Here is a 20,126-nt window from a genome sequence, read left to right as displayed (position 1 = left end):
CTGTGCAGTGGTTTGTAGCATGCCAGCTGTTGACTGTGTGCTCCTTGCCTAGCCATCCTCCATGTTGTGACTTTCTCTGTTTTTGTCCCTTTCTAGAAGCTGAGGAACTGTACCAGAAACGGGTGCTGACCATAACTGGCATTTGCATTGCTCTTCTAGTGGTTGGCATCATGTGTGTGGTGGCCTACTGCAAAACCAAGTAAACTTTTCTCTTCTATTTTATATCTGTGGTTGTTGGTCAGGGCCTTCCCAGCTGTAGCTTCTCTGAGCATAAGGTTGTATCTGGGTTTCTCCAGAGGTCAGCTTAAGAGACAGACTTGCAACCAGGGTGCTCTGGTCCAAGCCAGATGAGTGCAGGTCTTCATCAAGTGCAAAAGTAAGACGGGTATCTGAAAGTTTTCTCAGTCTTCAAATGTAATTTGCAATTTTTTGTCTTTCTTTGGTTGGTTTTTTCTATCATCACCAGCTGAAAAGGAACAAAATTCAACACTGGAATCATGTTGCTCTCCTGCAGTAAATTTTATGTATAAGCTTAATTTGTTTGTACTTGAGACAAGATTAATGATGCTAAAAGTTACTATTCACCAAAGGCCAAAAATTGAACAGAAAAATGCTCTAAATGCAAAAGTAGGCATTTAAATGTATTCTGTGAGTCTCTAAATTACTGTGAGTGAATCTCAAACATGCATGAGGCACCCTGGACCATAAATTGCATGGAACATCAGCAGAATTTCTGCTGCCAGAACTTCTGGCTGCTCCTATAAATCTCCCCACCAAAACACAGAAAACCCTCATCATAAATATTCCACATATGTATAAACATTATTTACTGTTTCAGGGCCTGATTGGCAGTTGGGTTGTTGATTTTTGTTGTTTTAAGTCCCACCAATAATAGATGTGTTAAAAGTTGGGAAGGAGAGAGAGTGAGAGCCCAGACACACACACACAACTGTTCCCACCCACAACCTTGTTCCAGTGGTCAGTGGGGAAAAACTGAAACAGTAATAAAAAATCAGATCAATTACTGCTTTTAGAAATTGCATCCCCATGTATTTCAACAAACATATAGTCAGGATCTTCAAGTATGCATTTATGTATAAAGAGCCCCCAAAATCCATCAGGGGGCTGGATGCTTTGCTTGCCCCAGATATCAGCAATCATTGCAAACCAAAACTAAAATGTTTTCAAACACAGCTGATGAGAAAGCCCTACCAGGTCATGGCCCTCCAAATGCAGCAGTATCTAGACTGGTATCTGAGAGGTGATTTGCATATGCTCTTTTCCCTAAGTAGGGAAAAACTCAGAAACCACAAGAAATCCTAGTGTGGTGTTAGGAGAACAAGCAATGTAATAGCTTAGATTTTGTTGGTCTCAGAATTTTGTTGGTGTTCATCTGGCAATTAATACTGCTGATCAGTTGCCAAGGCAGTATCCTCAGACACTGAGTCTTAATTCAGACATACTTTATTTACAAGTTATTTACATGAAGAAAAAAGGCTTCTTAAGTGAAGTACACACTAGCTTTTCCATTATGCTTTCTTCTTGGTTTTGTGGAATAATTTCTTTTTATAGTTAACGTCCTTTTACTAGAGGACAAATGGCACAGATAGAAGCATGCAAATTCAAATGCATTGAAGGTAGGAAGTAACACATTTTTCTAGGTTTGGATCCCCAGGTTATATGTGCCAAGATTTCAGTCCTGTAGATGACAAACTCAAAGTCCTTCTAGAACCCACTTTCTCTACCATGTTAAAGGAACTCAGATTGTTCTCAGCTCCCAAGGTCTCCAGAGTTTCATGAAGGAGAGCTGTGAAATCAAGATAAAACCTTCCTTGAGTGTTCCTTCTCAGCCCAGGCAGTTCTTCAGGCAGCTGCTCAAACATCTCTTGGCACTGTGCTCTCCATACACCTTTACCACTTACATGTCCTAAGATAATGCCTGGTTATCCTCAAAGCACAAAGTCCACATGGACCACAGACTGTATCCTTCTGAGACAGGAGCATTTCCTAGACAGATATATCTCCCTGTGCCATCCATGTGATATGATATAAAGTAAGCATTTTCCACTATCCAGTCGCATACACACAGAGAAAATATGTAAAATGCTCTGTGTCAAGTCCTGTTTCCATTGTCTTTAACCTTTCAGCTTTCATTGCTATCAAGCTTCAACATTTTTTGCTCTCTCTCACTCCTCCTTTTTTGTAAAGCTTCAAATGGTCCCCTTGAGTTCAAAACAAGATTGAAAATAGTTCTATCATACACAGCACTACCCTGCCAACACTATCTGCGCTTCTGCGCACAGCTTAGGGAATTGTATATATTTTAGCTTTTGCCACAGCCAAAGTCATATGCATTCCAGAGTGTGTTGGAGCCTGCATCCTCCCTTCAATTCCCCAGATTCTGTGACAGTATGGTGGAAGTTCTCCAGTGTAATAAGGCAAAACTGGGTAATATTGATAAATTAAGTCTGAAATTGAATAGCCCTTTCTCTGGTTATTTATTTTGGTGTTCTATTTAGTGTGTTCTGTATAGCCTTCACGGTGCCAGGTTTTACTATGCTGTAAGTGTTGTTGCTGACAGCTTGTAATCACCTGAAAAGTTCTTCTGAGGAGAGCTGGAAGGATTACAGAATCACAGAATGATTTAGGTTGGAAAACACCTTTGAGTCCAACCTTTGACTGACCACCACCGTATCAACTAGACCATGGCACTGTGTGCCACAGCCAGTCATTTCCTGAACACTTCCAGGGATGGTAGCTCCACCACCCCCCTGGGCAGTCCGTTCCAGTGCTCAACAGCCCTTTACATGAAGAAAGTCCTCTTGATGTCCAACCTGAACCTCTCCTGGCCCAGCTTGAGGCCATTTCCTCTTGTCCTATTGCTACTTGCCTGAGAGAAGAGGTCAACCCCCACCTGGCTACAGCCTCTTGTCAAAGAGTTATGGAGAGGGACAAGGACACTCCTGAGCCTCCTTTTCTCCAGGCTAAACAACCCCAGCTCCCACAGCTACTCCTGATAGGACTTACATGTGGGGAAAGTGGGGAAACAGCAGCTAAGGAAAGGGCACAGTAGAAGCATCAAAGTCAGCCAGAGATCATGTCATCAGTACATGGATTGTTCTATTAAATGCATTAGCAGCCATGGCATCCACCTGGTAATCATTAGGTTCCAGAGCAAATCTGGTGTTGTTGAAATGAAACCTTCCAGAGCTGCCAGGAATTCTGCAGGCTCAGGCGTATCTCGTATACTCTCACTTCACATTTCTGGGGCTTCCTCTGCACTCTCCACTTCTTTAACACATTTGTGCATTTGAATTACACTGTTGAGGTAGGGGTTGAATCCCACAAAAAAAAATGTGTAACTGCCACAAAGACCATGTTCCAGAGTCTGCAAGCAAGCCCTGAGGCACAGACACCTCAGCTCCCTGTGGTGAACAGAGAGGCGTAACTCAATGGGCTGTCAGAAACCTTGCCTTGGCCCTTGTGAGGGTGTCAAGGTGACTGGGTTAAAATCTCTCTCCTCCTCCCTTCTGAGTGTAGAAAAGAGCTCCTCCTGAGACAAAGCATTGCTTAGAAATGGCTTCCCTTTTCCTCTCACTTATTCCCGTCCCCTGTGTCCTGCTGACTCCTGGAAGGGATCCCAAATATCCTTCCCCCTGTGCAGGTCCCCACAGTTCCAGCTGCAATTAGACCTGTGGTTTTCAGAGTTACTCTGAGCTCTTGGAGCAGTGGAGAAAATTCTGGCAAAAAAAAGGGATGTTATATTATTATCACCAACATCAATATGCTGAAAGGTGCAGCTGCTTTCCTTTTGTCTATTAAAATCGTTTCGTTTCCGTGTTTCATGCGCAGGAAGCAGAGGAAAAAGTTGCATGACCGCCTTCGGCAGAGCCTGCGCTCAGAAAGGAACAACGTGATGAACATGGCCAACGGGCCTCACCACCCCAACCCACCTCCAGATAACGTCCAGCTGGTCAATGTAGGTGTCACCGCCCATGTTTCAGCCTAGGCTGCCAGTGCCACAGGAAAGCTCACCCACAGCTTTTAAACATCTACCTGCTGCAGGCTGATTTCTCTCAGCTTTCTGCACACAGAAAAGATTGCTACCACAAGCTACTGTCGTTTTGTCCATCAGAGAACAGTATTTTTGGTGTATCTGATGGTAAAGGGGGATTGCCTTTCCACATCTCTGTCTACTGGGGCTTCTTGTTCCCTTGTTAAATACATATTTGTAACTTCATTAGGATGTAGACCTTTGCTACTTTCCTCATTTGTCTCCACCTATTTTGAGTCTAGATGGGCTATGTGCACAGAGGTGAACATGAATGTGCTCAAGTGTCAGTATTGTTTCTGCATGTATTTAAGTGACAAAATGTGTGCTTTGGCACACGTAAAAGACTGAAATCTGGGAAGGAGGGATTGGGAATTATGTCTACAAATGTGCTGTGAATTACAGTTTGTAAACTTGAGGTTTGTCTGGGTTTTTTCAGCAGTACGTTTCGAAAAATGTAATCTCCAGTGAGCATGTCATCGAGCGAGAAACAGAGACCTCGTTTTCTACAAGCCACTACACCTCAACAACACATCACTCCGTGACAGTCACCCAGACACCCAGCCACAGGTACTGGAGAGGGAAGGCAAATGGCAGCTGTAATATCTGATCTGTTGCTCTTACAAAACCACAGAGATGTGTAAAACAACTAACCAGAGAAAATCTATGCTCCCTTCATAGTGTTTTCATTTTAAGACTAGCAATATTTTATGTCACATCACCTAACTAATTATCTTCCCAGGAATTTACAAAGAGCTTTATTATCTGAATGGCATTCCAATACTGTCACAGTGAATTTTAGTATATGCAAATTGCTAAACCAGTGGCAGTTCTGATGACTGGAAAGCCTTCCTTCCCTCTCCTTTTATCCATACATGCAAAATCACATGGATTCATACAATTAACTAAACTCTGCAGCCCCAGTTACCAACCAAAAGGTTATGCTGCACATACTGAGTGGCAAGGGAACCCCTCCATTCCCTGGCTAAACTTCTGCTCATACACCTCTGCCACTAAAGCCCCCTCTCATGCTCCCCCTTTCTCTTTTCCTGGTTGCTGCTCTCCAGCTGGAGTAATGGCCACACTGAAAGCATCCTGTCTGAAAGCCACTCGGTGCTCGTCAGCTCGTCCATGGAGAACAGCAGGCACGCCAGCCCAGCAGGGCCCCGGGGCCGCCTCAATGGCATCGGCGGGCCACGGGAAGGCAACAGCTTCCTCCGGCATGCGAGAGAGACCCCCGATTCCTACCGAGACTCTCCTCACAGTGAAAGGTAGGACACACCGCCTCGGTGCTTTCAGCTGGCAAGGTCTGGTGTTCCCAGGTGGTTTCAAAGCTTGGGAGCACAGAGAAAATGCAGCAGTGCAGCTGTTCATGTAGGGCATGCATCCCCTTATTTGTAAAGGTGGAGAGCTTAGTAGTAGTTTAAAGTCTACCAAAAGCATTTCTTCCCTTCTTGTGTCTGCTGGATTTATTCCTATTAGCCATCAGTTCACACTTGGAAAAGCTCCACTGGAGTAATTAGTCAGAAATTTCCACTGTAAAGTGTAAACAGAACTTTGCCTAATTACCAGTTTTTTAGAAGATGCAACTGAGAGATTTTGCGGGAAGAAAGGATTGTATTGATCCACAGGAGGAGAGCACTAAGGACTCTTAAGCAGTGTAGAAATTATGCCACCATGTACTTTCTGGAGAATTCCAGCTCCTAAACCCTTTAAAAATTCCCCTTAACCCCTTATTAAATGAAAGCAAGGAGCACAAATTGCAAGCCAGAAGGACTCAGGTCATTACTAAATCAGGAATAGTTATAAATAAAAGTGGCCCAGAGTTTTCCAACCAAGTAATTTTTTCTCTGAAAAGGCTGGTTCATCAGTTCCTAAGGTCTGCCTAGAAACGCATCATTTGCAAAAAAAATTTTACTGATAAAATCCTTTGCAGGTTTAGGCTAGCATTATACCTCAAGATAGCCCCAGAATAATAAAAGAAAGACTGAGAAGAAACAAGACTTTTAAAGAGAACTTTGCTCCCAGGAATCATAGGCAGAAGAAAAGGAAAACAAAAGGTTATGGACCAACTCTCTGAGCACTTCAAAATCACAGGGGATTTGGCCTTGTGGGGTGTCCATGATGTCAAAAATGGAGCCAGGTAATCCCCAAAGAGACTGAGTTGTGTAAGAAACAAATTGTGATTTTCAGAATAATGAATGTGCAAGTACAGCAAACGCCATTTCTGTGATATTCCCTTTGCCACACAAACAACTGCTTAGCAGAAAGGAGACAGCCCCCTGAGGAAGGACCCTGAGTGTAGTACCACTAAGGATAGTAAACTAGCTCTCTCCTTAAAAGTTACATGTTATTTACCGTGGAAGTTAATTTGAAAATCCATGGCTCACATGACATAAATAGCCATGGCTCCAATCCAGCAGAGCACTTTGACAAGATTATCTTTTAATTGTGCAAGTAGGCCCACTGAAATCAGCAAGATTACTCACACGGGTAGAGCTCAGCATGTGCTTAAGTGCTTTGCTGGATGAGAACCTGTAACAGTAAATACCATGTTGTCTCCTGCCTGGGAACCGAGCAGGATGCACAGCCACACGCCTGCCTATGGTGAGTATTACATCTTAGTATATTTGGGCATCTGCACGTGAGAAGTGAAGACCATTCTTGCCGTCTGCCTGCATTGCCTGAGACACTGAAAGTATCATTCTAATATGAACTGTTTAGATTTAAGGGGGCGGGGGGAGGAGCATATTCCTTTCTGTTTTGCTAAGAAAGAAGGCCTTTCATCAATTACTGTGTCTCTTGAAGGTTGTACTATAGGTGAGAAGCAGCAATATTTCTGTGATAATTCATCAGGCATTGACAGCCTAGCCTGTGCCTGAAGTGATCACAGACTTGGGACGTGGGAGATGAGAGTTCCCTGGGCATTAATTGCAAGCCTCATCTATTTTTAGCAAGCAGGAAATACATGGCCAATTGTTCCTGTGATTGATTGTGTGTATGTGTGTGTATATAAGGGAGAAAATGAGAGTTATTTGGAACTAAAAATTACTCAGAAACATAAAGGAATGTAGGAGCTGATGAATTGCTTCCTGAAGCCATCAAATGTTGCTGTGCTATGAATTGGTAGAGCAAGGCTGTACTCCCTCAATTTTGAAATAAAATTGAATAGACATTACGAGGGGTTCTTTAGCACTACTCCATCCATTTGCTGCATCCCATGCTGTGCCACTCGTGTACACAAGCAGATGGCACAAGTAGTTTATCTTGGATGTCCTTAGCTGTCTTACAGGAGAGAAGATCAAAAAAACACCATCTCTGCACAAAAGGCTTGAGTATATGAAGAAGCTGGCAGCATACAACTAGTTAATGCTTGCTGGATGGCCATGGATACACTCTGATCCCCTTTCACTGAGCCAGCATAGTTGGTCATGAAGCTGGATAAATCAATCACCTTTTAACCTTCCTTTCAGGATGGGCTAGAGCTGCAGGAGTTCAGCTCCTGAGCCTCAGATCACAGAGAGCAGCTAGTTAGCACTGCCCTGTTATGCTGTGGGGGAATACACCAGAAATGTGTGAATGCACAACACTCCAGTATGAGTAACTTGACACTGTTGGAAGCATGCACAGTACACTGAACACATTTAACCAATTCAATGCATTAACAGAATCAGTTTAGCTAAAATCCAGTTTGTCATGAAGACGTATATCCAACAGTGTACCAGCTGGGAAAGTAGAAAGGCTTCTGTTTTTCAGACAATGCCTATTTAAAGATGTGAAAGGGATTAAAAGTTCACTCATGGAAGGAAAAAAAAATTACTCAATTCATCCAATGCACAGATCTATTCATTGCCCTTTCCTCAACCAACTTGATTAATTCCCATGCATAACTCCAGGTTTGTTTTCTTTTTCTTTCTCTTGCTCTTCAGTTTATGTAAACCAATGTGCAATCAATGTGCCTCTAGTGAAATCAATTTATGCTACTGAACATCTGTCCCGAATCTGTCCCGTTTTCTCTTTTTTCCCATAACTCCATTTTTATCAAGCGCAATACATGCAACTGGGTCATTGATTGGCTAAGAAAGTTTGATTTAGATTTATTTTGGTAATTTCAGGCTGAGATAAATAAATCACTGATGAAAAACTAAATAACTACATCAGTCATAGACATACAGCTTTTCTCAACTGGCCTGTCTAAGAGATGGAGCATAAAAAGATTTTAACTTTGGACACAGATGGAATTCAGGCAGGTGAATTTAGGATAAGAATGAAAGCAAATCCAGATTATGCAAAGTGTCATGCTGGGCACTGTGCTTTAGATCAAGTGGTTTTAGGCAGATCCTCACCTGGCATGAATCCACATGACCTCATAGCAGGTCTACTGATTCAAACCAGTTGAGAGTCTCATTTTTTGTTCTGTTTCTTTGGGACAAACCCTGTAACGGCACCTGAGCTTCATTTTCAGAAATCACTTCTCACCATTGCCCTTCCCACAGGAACTGGGACAAATTTTGCAGAGAAATCATGGATGCTAGGCCAGACAATCCTGTCTTTCAGCACTTTTTCCCATACAAGGACACATGATACTCTGAGTTTGTTTGCAGTTAGACCTACCAGCCAGGGTAACTAGCACCCAAGGAGTGGAGCAGCACATGGCATGGTGCTACAAATGCTTCTCTGACTACCCTTGGTGATTAAAATTAGCAGAATCTGGCTCTAGTTTTTATCCAAATGTTACTTTCCTCCTTAGCCTGAGACAGTCTGGTTGCCAGCAGAGGGTGAAGCCCCAAGAGGACTGTCCTTCAGTTCCCTTCCTTTCTTTCCTCCTGTCTATTTGTGTGTACCCCAGGTTCTGGTCAAATCCTTCCAGAAGTGCAGCAGCTGTTTTCCTTTTGAGAAAATACTTGCAAATGCATTTTGTTTCTGGCAGCCTGTCTGTCTCTGAATCCCATTCCTGGATTCATTCCAGAAAGTTATTCTGGCGAATAATTTACAGCATCTCCATGGCTCTTCTGAGGCAAATAGATCTGGGAGCTTTGCTGTGCTCCTCTTGCTCTCAAATGTTTTTGCCCAGAGTCCCAGAAGTCAGCACGTTATAGGATTAATAGCAACAGGAAAGTTCCCTTAGTAGCCCTGTGTGAGGATGCTGGGGATCATAAGGGATCGCTGCCATTTCTCTCCCAGTCCAAACGAGCTGCTCTGTTCACAGGCTGCCACTGCTCCTGTGCTCGCAACCTTTCCCCATCTCTTTTCTTCAGGTATGTCTCAGCTATGACCACACCAGCTCGCATGTCACCCGTCGATTTTCACACCCCAACTTCTCCCAAGTCCCGCCCCTCCACAATGTCACCACCGGCGTCCAGCCTGACCGTCTCCATCCCTTCAGTGGCAGTGAGTCCCTTCATAGAAGAGGAGCGGCCACTGCTCCTCGTGACTCCACTGCAGCTGCATGAGAAGTATGACCACCACCTTCAGCAATTCAACTCCCTCCACCACAATGCCACCCATGAGAGCAACAGCCTGCCACCAAGTCCTCTGCGGATCGTGGAGGATGAGGAGTACGAGACCACGCAGGAGTACGAACCAGCACAGGAGCCTCCAAAGAAACTCACCAACAGCCGGAGGGTGAAAAGAACAAAGCCCAACGGCCACATTTCCAGCAGGGTGGAAGTGGACTCTGACACAAGCTCCGAGAGCAGCAGCTCTGAGACCGAAACCGAAGATGAAAGAATAGGCGAGGATACACCATTCCTGAGCATACCGAACCCCGGGGCGACCAGTCTGGAGCCAGCCACTGCCTTCCGGCTGGCTGAAACCAGGACTAACCCGGCAAACCGCTTCTCCACACCAGAGGAGTTGCAAGCAAGGTTGTCCAGTGTGATAGCTAACCAAGACCCTATTGCTGTATAAAACATAAAACACATAGATTCACATGTAAAACTTTATTTTATATAATGAAGTATTCCACCTTTAAATTAAACAATTTATTTTATTTTAGCAATTCCGCTGATAGAAAACAGGAGAGGAAAAACTTTTATAAATTAAATATACGTATGTACAAATGTGTTATGTGCCATATGTAGCAATTTTTTACAGTATTTCAAAAATGGGGAAAGATATCAATGGTGCCTTTATGTTATGTTAAGTTGAGAGCAAGTTTTGTACAGTTACAATGATGGCTGTCCCATAGTATTTTGCAAAACCTTTTAGCCCTCAGTTGTCCTAGCTTTTCTGTGCACTGCATTATAATGACTGGATGTATGATTTGCAAGAATTGCAGAAGTCCCTCTGGTCGCTTGCTGTAGAATCCCCAGGTCAGAAAGCCCTGCAATGGCACTCCCACCCTACTCCACCAGAAAAACACACATATACACACACACAGAGTCAGAAAAAAAAAAACTTTAAAAAAAGATTAAAAAATTTAAAAAAAAAAAAGACAAAAAAATTTTCTTATATGAGAACTTTTATTTGCTTTCCGTATATGAGATGAGTTTTGTCTGCTCTCTGCCAGCCAAAAGGTTTGCTTCTTTGAGCACTGGGATAATAGTAGATCCAACAGCATGCTACTATTAATTACAGCAGGATAACAAAAAACATACAAACAAAAAAAAAGCGCCAACTTGCATTAAATAATGTTACTTATAGAAAGAAAGTAATACTGTGATTTTAAACCAAGTATATTATTAATCAGAGGTCAGCTTGTATTCACTAGAAGCTGCCATTTCATTATTTTCCAGATATTAATTGTTCTAGTTATCCCTTAGGAAATGGGTTTAAGTTAGCTGAGGCTTTGAACCCAATACTCTATTTAAACAAAAAGGAAAAAAAAAAGAAAAAAAAGAAAAAAAAAAAAGAAAACATTTATATTAGTTTATGTTAATGGGGCAAATATAATAGCAGATATCTGTAACCACGCAAGGAAGAGATCTAGCTGGAAAACAAATGCCACTAATAAAAGTGCAATCAGTTTTCACCTCTATTTTTTAATGTTGATTTTTAATACATGATTTGTCCCTTTGTTTCACTTCAGTTTTCTTCCCCTTTTTCTCTTCCTCAGAAAGAACCCTGAGAAGCTTCTAGCAATACCTTGTTAGAGTTGCTGTTGGAGTAAGGCTTATTCTTGGACACAGAAAGGTCTTTTAAGGAAGAACTTGATTTGCTGAATGGTTGAAAAGTATAGGCACATAGGAAGGGCATAGCAGAGGTATGGAGTTTATTTCTACTCACCTTAATTGACTCCATTACCTGAGTTAAGAGAGGCAAGGCTGATGCAGAGCCTATTTATGAAGGCAAGCACACCATATGGGTTACAGCCATAATAACTCATATGTGAGTATTTGATATCAGTGTTTATATAGCCAGTGACAGTCTCAAAGTCTTTGACTAGTAATGAACAAGGATGCTGTCAGTGCTGGAGCAGATGAGTCCATCCAGACAGGAGCAAATGGCCTCTTTTGCACTGAATTCCTATCAGTTTAGTCAGGGTCACTCTGCCTCTTCTATTCTTTTTATTTTTGTTGTGTGTTCAGTTGGCACAGCATTGACTCAGGATTGATGTGGAAAACAAATGTTTTTCCTAGACTCCGGGGATTCTGAAAATGAGAACATATGTTTTACAGGTATTACTGAGCTCTAAATAAGGGCCTTGTCAAAAGAAAAAGAATTTCAGCCAAACTACACTCATCCTCTGGGCCACATTTTGGTCCCAGTTAAATGAAGAGAAATACGTCAAGGAAGTTTTGTGAGATGCAAACCTGAGGAACTAAGGTCCCAACTCAGTAAATTGTTCAAGCATATGCTTATGCTAATCCCAGCAAAAGTTACCTTCAGCATGTGCTAGACTCCCGTTGACACATGCAGCACATGAAAAAAGTTAAGCATGTGCCGAAGAGTTTTGCTGAGAAAAAGGTGTCCTATTGACTTGAGACCTGAAAGCAAAATATAGCAAAGGAAGCTCTTTGCCAGGATGACAAAACTCAGTAAGTACCTCACTGTATAAATAACCATATCACATTAGTAAGAACACAGTGAGTCTACCTGAACACCAGATTCAGCAGCAGAAGAACAAAAAAAAACCTTAGAATAGGAAACAAAGTTTTCTACTAGGATGTTAGTGGTAGAACTGAAAGGCTAGGAAACTAGCACAGCTTTTGGCTATGTGGTGGCTGAAATGGCACTGCTTATTTGAGAAGTCTGTGGCAAATACATACTGTCTGGACTTAAGTCCCCTTTGCCATTTTTCCCTAGCTGGCATGTACTTGAACGCCCTTTGCCTTTGCAGACCAAAAAAAAAGCTCTCTACAAATTCTAGAAATCATACTCTCATTTTCATCCCTTTAGTCATGCCTATTTATCTGCAATCCCGTGCAGCAGAATATCCACCTCCCAGTAACTCTGCAACTTGGTAGTACAGAGGGCCAGGTGGGCTTTCCTAATGAAGGCCACGAGTTTCCAAAGGATTTGCACTGTTGAGTTTCCAGGAGCACTTGAATATCTGTCCTTTCAGGAAGGCCTCTGATACTGCAAATACCTTGCAGGACAGAAAAGGCAGAAAACAGAAGGCAGAGAAACAAGAGATTTGCCCCAAAATCACCCATGTTAGTGGCAGAATAGAGGTTAAAACACAGGTCTTTTGTAAACTCCTCCAGTATAGATCACCCACAAGGCTAGCTCTCGTTGAAGTATCTATAATAGCCCAGACAGATTAATCAGGATGGAAAGGAAACATGCCTTGAAGTCGAGTAGATTATTTGACTACTAACACTGTTATTACAGAGGAACAGTACAAAATGAAGGAGCATTTCCATATTTGGGAGCTGTACATCGGAGATTTATTTGGTATAGGTCTAGGGAAATATGTGACACCTCTTCTGTTGCAGTGCCTCAAAGTCAAAACTGTGCAGTTCCTGCTCTTCCTCCCCCTTGGAACATACACAGTGTGTTGTAGGGCAAGCATGAAATTAGGCTGGAGACTTCACATGGACCTAAGAACAAGAAAATACAATTGGGGATATGGCTGCCTAAGCCCTTAGATCCTTGTGAAGAACCCAGCCTTACAGCACAATTCATGCAGCAGTGAGTTAGGTAATTGCCCTGGCTTGGCACGCACAGAAGTTAGAGCAGGACACAGACCCTCACCTCTCAACTTGTGTTTATCACACTGTGAGGGTGTTTCACATCAGTCAGGTCCACACCCAGAAGTTAGTGAGTCTACCTGGCCACAGGTGCTGCTGGCAGGCTGCAGCCAGCTTCTGCTGGCCAAGGGGCTGGAGGCTGCAGCAGCATGGAATAGAGCCAGCAAGTGCCTATGGAAAAGGCCAGCTCCCCTACTGGGGATATTTGCTTCATTACCCAGACCTCTGAGCTAGGCAGTCCCAACACCCTAGAGCCATCACTGGGTTATCCTTGCCAGCTTTTCAACTGAAAATCATGGCAAGAGGAAACATACTTTGAAGAGGGGGAGAAATATTCCAGTGGTGGCAGAGTTGTTGAGATTGTCCTGGTTTATATCCATGTCATTTAAGTTGAGCCATGAGTTTTCCCTGTGTATGTGTTTATATGCAGGAATTATTCCAGGATAAAAGGCTTCTTTCAAGGGTGTATAGCCAGATTATGTTGTGCACAACCTGGTAAACCTGTCTATTCAGGGCATGTAAATCATTACAGTTCCACAGAGGTTCTCATGTAACAGAGAAAAGCCTACTTCCTCCTTTTGGCCCAATTATTCCCTTCCTCACTTGAGCCACCCCAACACACCCAGGTTTAAGAGATCAATCACTGCCTTTATCAGGGAAACAGGAAAGCTCTTTCTTTCCAGTACTCCAAAACAACAATGCTGCATCTCCCTGCTTCTCTCACACACATTGCAAGCAGTTTCCTGAGCATCCAGGATAGCAGCCTGGTGTCTCCTCAAAGGACACACCTCTCAGCCTGTTGAGCATTTCTTGGCCCTGCAGTGTGGTTACTTACCATAACCTGGGACTTACTTCTAGTAAGAAACAAAAAAGCACCTATGAAATGCTGCAGAGAAGGGCAGACAAAGAACATGGCCAATTATCATCATTTGTAATTCTCTATTCTATTGTAAATACATCTTGTACATACGTGGATGTTTTCATTATTTACTGTCTTTATGGATATTGTGTTAAATGAGACACTCTTAGTTTATTGTGTAACACTGTAAATAACATAACGTCCTTTATTATTTATGCATAGGCATCTAACACGCAGAGAAAGTTATCCTCGTATTATTTTAAGATATATGTCAAAAAGATGTTGCATTTTTCCTTTTGCTTTGAAAAAATTGTAATATATCCTCTTTTTCCCCTCTTTTCCTTTAAAAAAAATTGAATGCTAATTTATTGTTCAGGAGAGAAAGGGGATGTAACTGAAAGGCAAACTGTTCAAAGAACATGCTATGGAAGCCACAAGCTACTGATAAACTAAAGAATTTATTACCCCAAATACAGCAATAAGTAATTGTTGATTTATTAAGGTTTTGTTATTCATTTTCAGTAAAAGAGGTGCTGGATTAAATTGTTTATGTGTGGTCCTGGCCCAGCTGCTCAGCAGACTGTGTCAGGTCACTAGCTACCATCTTTCTGTATCCAAAAGTTGTTGTAAAGGTCTTGTTCTGTTGTTGTGGATCACTGTTCCCTGAGATTTCTGACTCACCCCTACAGAGGTCTCTGGCAGATGCTCTTGCTCCTACGTACATTTTTAGTTTCTTAAGTTAGAATTATTAGCTCTACCCTGACCATTACTAGTTCAGATGGATGGGGTTTGGGGAGGGGGAGGAGTTGGGGGGCAGAAATGACACAGTCTTGGGACTGTGGGAGCCTGCTCTACAAAAATGTCAGCTCACTGTTCAGCAACAGTCAATAAAGCAAAGCAGATACTAGATGGATGGAATCACCATGCCACTATATAAATTCATTATTTGTGCAGGTTGTAAATGCAGTAAGTTGTCCTGATCTTCTTGTCTCAGGGTAGAAATAGTATAATGGGGAAGGGTTTGAAGGGCAACCCAGGTGAATAAAGATCTGGAGCTGGTGAGGTCTGAGGAGCACTGGGTAGGCTGGATATCATTATTCTGAAAGAAAAGACAACTGAGAGAAGATATCAAAGGTCTGTGGGAACATAATTATCCTGAAGAAGGTAGGAAAGGATTGGATGTTTAGTGCCTCTTCCAATAAAAGAAATGGAGTTATCAGTCAAAAGTACTGGGCATCATATTCCCAGAAAGATTTGGCTCTTCTTGTGAGGTGTAGGGAACTTGGAGAATTACTTGCTGCAAGAGGTTGTGGATAGTAAAAGTTTCCATGGCTTCATGGTGGGGGCCAGATTTTAGGCATTAATCCAGTGAGGATTACTAAATCCATGAAAACCACATCAGATGTGGGAAATAACTGAAAACCTGAGGAGATTGTGTAAGTTGGAAATACTGTGTATATTTGCACTGCTTTTACCCTTCTCCAATTATCTACCACATAGAGAGAAGGAGGGCAGATATCCGATCCGGCTGTGCTTACATGAAATAAGTGTGTAAAGTCATTTGCTGTTAATGAGCATTAAATAAGAGGAAGAAAGCTAGGCATGAGCAGAGGAAGGAGGAATGCAGTAAAGACATCCAGGATGTATTTCACATCCGTTTGTTCCCAGGGCTAGAGCTCCCAGGCCTACCTGTTGGTACTGAATGAGATGCCAAACTGAGAATGGAGAAATGGAAGGATAGAAGAACGAAGGGATAGAATAATGGAGGGAGGGAGGGAGGGAGGGAGGGAGGGAGGGAGGACGGAGGGACGGACGGACGGACGGAGGGACGGAGGGACGGAGGGACGGAGGGACGGAGGGACGGAGGGAGGGAGGGAGGGAGGGAGGGAGGGAAGGAGGGAGGGAAGGAGGGAAGGAAGGAGGGAGGGAAGGAGGGAAGGAAGGAGGGAGGGAGGGAAGGAAGGAGGGAGGGAGGGAGGGAAGGAAGGAGGGACGACTGGCAAGGGGTTTCTGTCACCTTCCCTCTTCCCCAGTTCTCAACACAGAGAGTAGAGACCTGATGGGCCAGTCAGATCTCAGTTTGCCTGGGACAACTTCTATGTCTATTTCATGTGGAGGAATCCTGTGGCTGCAAGGCTGGATGCTTAGGCTATTTGCCTCACCTGAATGTCTTAGCTGAGTAGGGCCTTGTCACGTCAGAGCCAGCCCAAGCTAGCACATTATGGCACAGTGCTGCTATGGAGGAAAGGATGGTCTTTCCATTGCAGGCTGTTGAAATAAGCTGCTTTGAGAAGACAGACCCCCTTCTCAGGCATCCCTGCTGGCCTTTCATGTGTGGGAGTGGAGGCAGAGGATTTCTGAAGCAATGAAGTACCGTAAGAACCACTCAGACAGGACTAAGGACCTCATCCCACGTTTGATGCAGACAAGAGAGCTTTAGGAACACATCCTTGTGTGTCCCAAGTGTCTGTCCTTGCAAAAACTGTTTGTTAGTCCACACTGTCTTTATTCTATTGGCTTTCTATGCCAAGCTTCTGTCTCTGCACTTTTCCACAAGGTCTTGAAGCAGATGGCGTCAGGGAACACTGAAGGAAAATCAAGCAAACCCTTCTCATTTCTGCAGCCCACAGCTGGGTATGCTCTTAGCGTGCCAACTCCACCCAGTTATGAGCGCACGATTTGGAGAATGCATTCCCCAAGTTAATTCTCTCTGTCTCAGTTACAACTGATGGGAAGAAAAGTATGTCAAATGCCTTGAGATGTTGCAGCTAGTCACTGATGATTAACCTGTATAGCAGAAGCAAAGGAACATGGACTGTGCATAGGTTATGAGCCTGATAACTCTTCTTTTAGTGGCAACAGACCCTTGACAATAGCACATTCAGGACTAAATGTCATTTTACCTTAAAAAAAAGAAAAACATGGAGCCTTGGGGATTTCTGATCCCAAAGTGCTTTTTCTGCCAGATGCTATGACCTTTTGCTGGAGTAATTTCAGAGTAGTTCTCATTAGAAAAGTTCTACTGATTGCAAAATTATTTTACATGTCTCCAGACTAAGACTGGCAGGACAAATGTGACAAATCACTCATATGCTCCTGATGTCCCCATTTCCACCCATCAAGACAAGGACTAAAGGAGAGTTCCACATCTCCCAGCAAGGATGAGGAGGAACAAGATCAGGCCCACGCACATCTAGAAGGGTTGTCAAGCCACTGGGGTTGGGGACAATATGGTGACTCCAGAGGATATTTAGAGTGCTGCATTTTCTAAGCATTGAAGGGGCTGTCAGAACCTGAGACAAAGCCTTCAGCATGAACAGAAGTAATTTCCTTGAAAGCTAGACCTTACTCTCTAAGGCTTTAAGTTCAGAAGGTAACCAAGAACCAACTTTAGTTGGAACCTGGACTTCTAACGTAAATGGCAGCTGCTAAATTTCCACTTAGTTTGTCCCCCTTGGGGATAGCAGGAGTTCCCTGCACTGGATGTAATGCCTTGGGAACTAGAGAGGAGCCCTGGCAGCAGTGCACAGAAAACACCTGAAATAAGGCCAGCTCATTTGATGACAGCAGCAGAGGAGGCGTCAAGGGAGTCTTTGCAAGGTTATATTCACATTGGTTGGTAGGGAGTACAGTGATTGTTAACAACTGATTAAGTCATTACTGTGGTAATGGCCAATTTGGAGCCATGCTTCAGAAGCCAGATATTGTGTGGGAGGTATTTTAACTTACCCTGCACATTACTGCATCAGTTGGGTTATGCATTCTCTATGTGTACACACACACATACAGTCTCTCAATTTTCTGTAATGATTTCCTGATGTTCAGTGCATGCTCTTTGACAGGAAAGGGAAAAATGCCACAACAAGGCCATTCAGCAGCTGCAAAACTGCCTTCATCCAAGAGGAAACACTTTTTTCACCTCAGAGAGGAGAAACTGAGGGTGATATTTGTCCTGTACAGCTGTGATGATACGGAAAGGGAATGTTTTATTTCTTCCCTGGTTAGGCAGGCTGGATGGCAGATTGCAGAGAATCCTTCACAGGGCCACAGCTGAGAAAGGACTGGCAAGGTGCAACATTAGAGGGACTCCAAATGGGGTAAAGGGTGGCCACGTGCTTCTCACTTCATTGAAATAATCCTAGCATAATGGATTCAATACCAAACAGAGAAAAGAGTCACTAAAGATGCTCAAGTGATCTTGTGCCCACTATATGTGGCAACAGAGTCAGTTTCTAAAGACCTAAAGATTCTGGGATGTAAGGTGTCCTTTCTCACCCTAAACACCCCAAAGCTGAGGGTGAGGTGAGTCAGATCCTCCACAGAAATAGACAGTAATCTGCTCAATGAGAAGACTCAGATACCTGTGCCTACAGCAGCATTCCTAGATAAAGCAAAGGGAACTACTAGTGCTGTGAAAGCAGTAATTCAAAAACTAGGAAATAAAATATACTTACATGAATGCCACAGTATAAATCCAGGAAATTGAAATTCAACATACTGTTTCAAAAAAAATCATTGTGTAATCAAAGCTTTAGAAGACAAAATAATGCCATCCTAGTGATACATGGATTATTTTAATAATTAAAAATGCCCTGTAATTCTGTCAACTTAGTATCTGCACACACCATCTTATCATATCCAACTAAAACACGCAGTATTTATCTGATGGCTAATGATTATGAAATAAAGCTGAAAGTAATAAAACTCCAAATATGAACTGGCAGACTACAGCTATCTCGTGTCTGTTTTATAATCAAGCTCTCAGTTGTTATGGTATTCATCACACATTCTGGGTCATATCAGTGGAATAGTAGAAAGGAGCTCTTATGCAGTAACCCTGTTACTTTCATTTCCAAGTGCCAGCTTTCTTCAAATAGAACTTGCCTGGTCTGATACAAACTCCAATTACTGAGGTAGCAGATTGGAAGCTCAGGGTAACATGAAGTCCAGGTAACAGGATTGTTACCACAGTGATTCTACATGCAGCTCTTTATTTGACTGTCCAATACGGCCCAGAGCTTACCTAAATATTTCTATCCCGCTCATAATTAGTTAAAATTGCCATTCTAGGACTTCAGATGTGGAAACCATGGTATTTTTAGTAAACATCACTTTCTGCCTTACAACTTCATTTGACTGACAAGAGCTGTACTGGCTCAGCAGCAGAGCAGCTCTCAGCTTGGTCCCGAGGTGATTGCAGTAGGTCTTCAGCTGCAGGAGAACAGCATGCTTTCTGCTCCTTCTTTGGTATTTCACCAGGATCACATCATCAATGTCAGCACATACTTCTAGGCTGCTCTTCGAAAAGATTTTTGGTTGAAGATCTAAAAAGGCTGGAGTTTGTCTGTTTCCCACCTCCTTCCCACATGCATGCACCACTTTGTTCAGGTTTTAAAAAATTATAAGAGCTTATGAGGGCGAGCAGAACGAAGCTGATGCTAGGAGGCTCTGTCTCAGAAGTAAAAGATAAACAGCTTTGCCAAAGAGTCCATATTTAATTTTGTCACAGACACTGAGCAAGATACCATCTCAAACTGAGGTGGTGGGAAATGGGCCATACGGCCTGTGGAAATTGATGATGCTGAATTTCAGAGCAGAGGCTCGAGCCCCTTTGCAGTTAAGAAGTGTCACCCAGAGACCTGGCTGCTCTGGGGGTTCCAAAAGTATTTCAGAGTGTTGCTCTAAACAGGCAGTTGAGTGCATTCTAGTGCGTCAAGCCCTCGGCATGTGCAGAGGTTCCAAAGGTCAGCTGTTCTTGGCTGCAACTTGCTTTCAGGGGTGTTAAGTGCACCCACACTGGCAGGGAAGCCCCTTGGCTTGAAGACACCCAGCCAGGGCTTTCTTCCTGAAGCAAGCTGAGACACTCGGGATATCAGTAGTGCTCCTTCCAGCCCAGGGGAGGAAACGAATGCACAGCTTGACTTTCTGTGTACTGGCCTGAAACCAGACACTGTGTCAATACTCTGCTATGACAGTTATGGTAGTGAGAATTACTTCAGAACAGAGGCATCCGGTGACTTAGAAGCTGAACAATCTCTTGCACCAAAGAGCAAATGTTTTCCCTGATTTCTATTGGAGGGGT

At 43.1% G+C, this 20,126-nt stretch overlaps 1 protein-coding gene across 9 annotated transcripts in view; it reads left to right on the top strand.

Moving 5' to 3' along the window:
- NRG1 (neuregulin 1) overlaps positions 1–14,966 on the top strand; it is a 179,582-nt gene extending 164,616 nt beyond the window's left edge. For 7 of the 9 annotated variants that reach the window (XM_085043797.1, XM_085043801.1, XM_085043794.1 and 4 more), the window contains 5 exons: positions 97–199; positions 3,853–3,979; positions 4,491–4,621; positions 5,119–5,322; positions 9,310–14,966. In XM_085043797.1, coding sequence (XP_084899923.1) covers positions 97–199; positions 3,853–3,979; positions 4,491–4,621; positions 5,119–5,322; positions 9,310–9,961 — 1,217 coding nt within the window. In that variant the 3' untranslated portion in view covers positions 9,962–14,966. The remainder of the gene's footprint in view (positions 1–96; positions 200–3,852; positions 3,980–4,490; positions 4,622–5,118; positions 5,323–9,309) is intronic. The other 2 variants (XM_085043795.1, XM_085043796.1) reach the window with 2 other exon arrangements.
- Positions 14,967–20,126: the final 5,160 nt, after the last annotated feature.

Source organism: Lichenostomus cassidix, chromosome Z (genome assembly GCF_008360975.1).
Source record: "Lichenostomus cassidix isolate B80296 chromosome Z, HeHo_3.0, whole genome shotgun sequence".
NCBI lineage: Eukaryota > Metazoa > Chordata > Aves > Passeriformes > Meliphagidae > Lichenostomus > Lichenostomus cassidix.
Note: the sequence above shows the minus strand (reverse complement) of the source record. Positions and strands in the feature narration are given on the sequence as shown.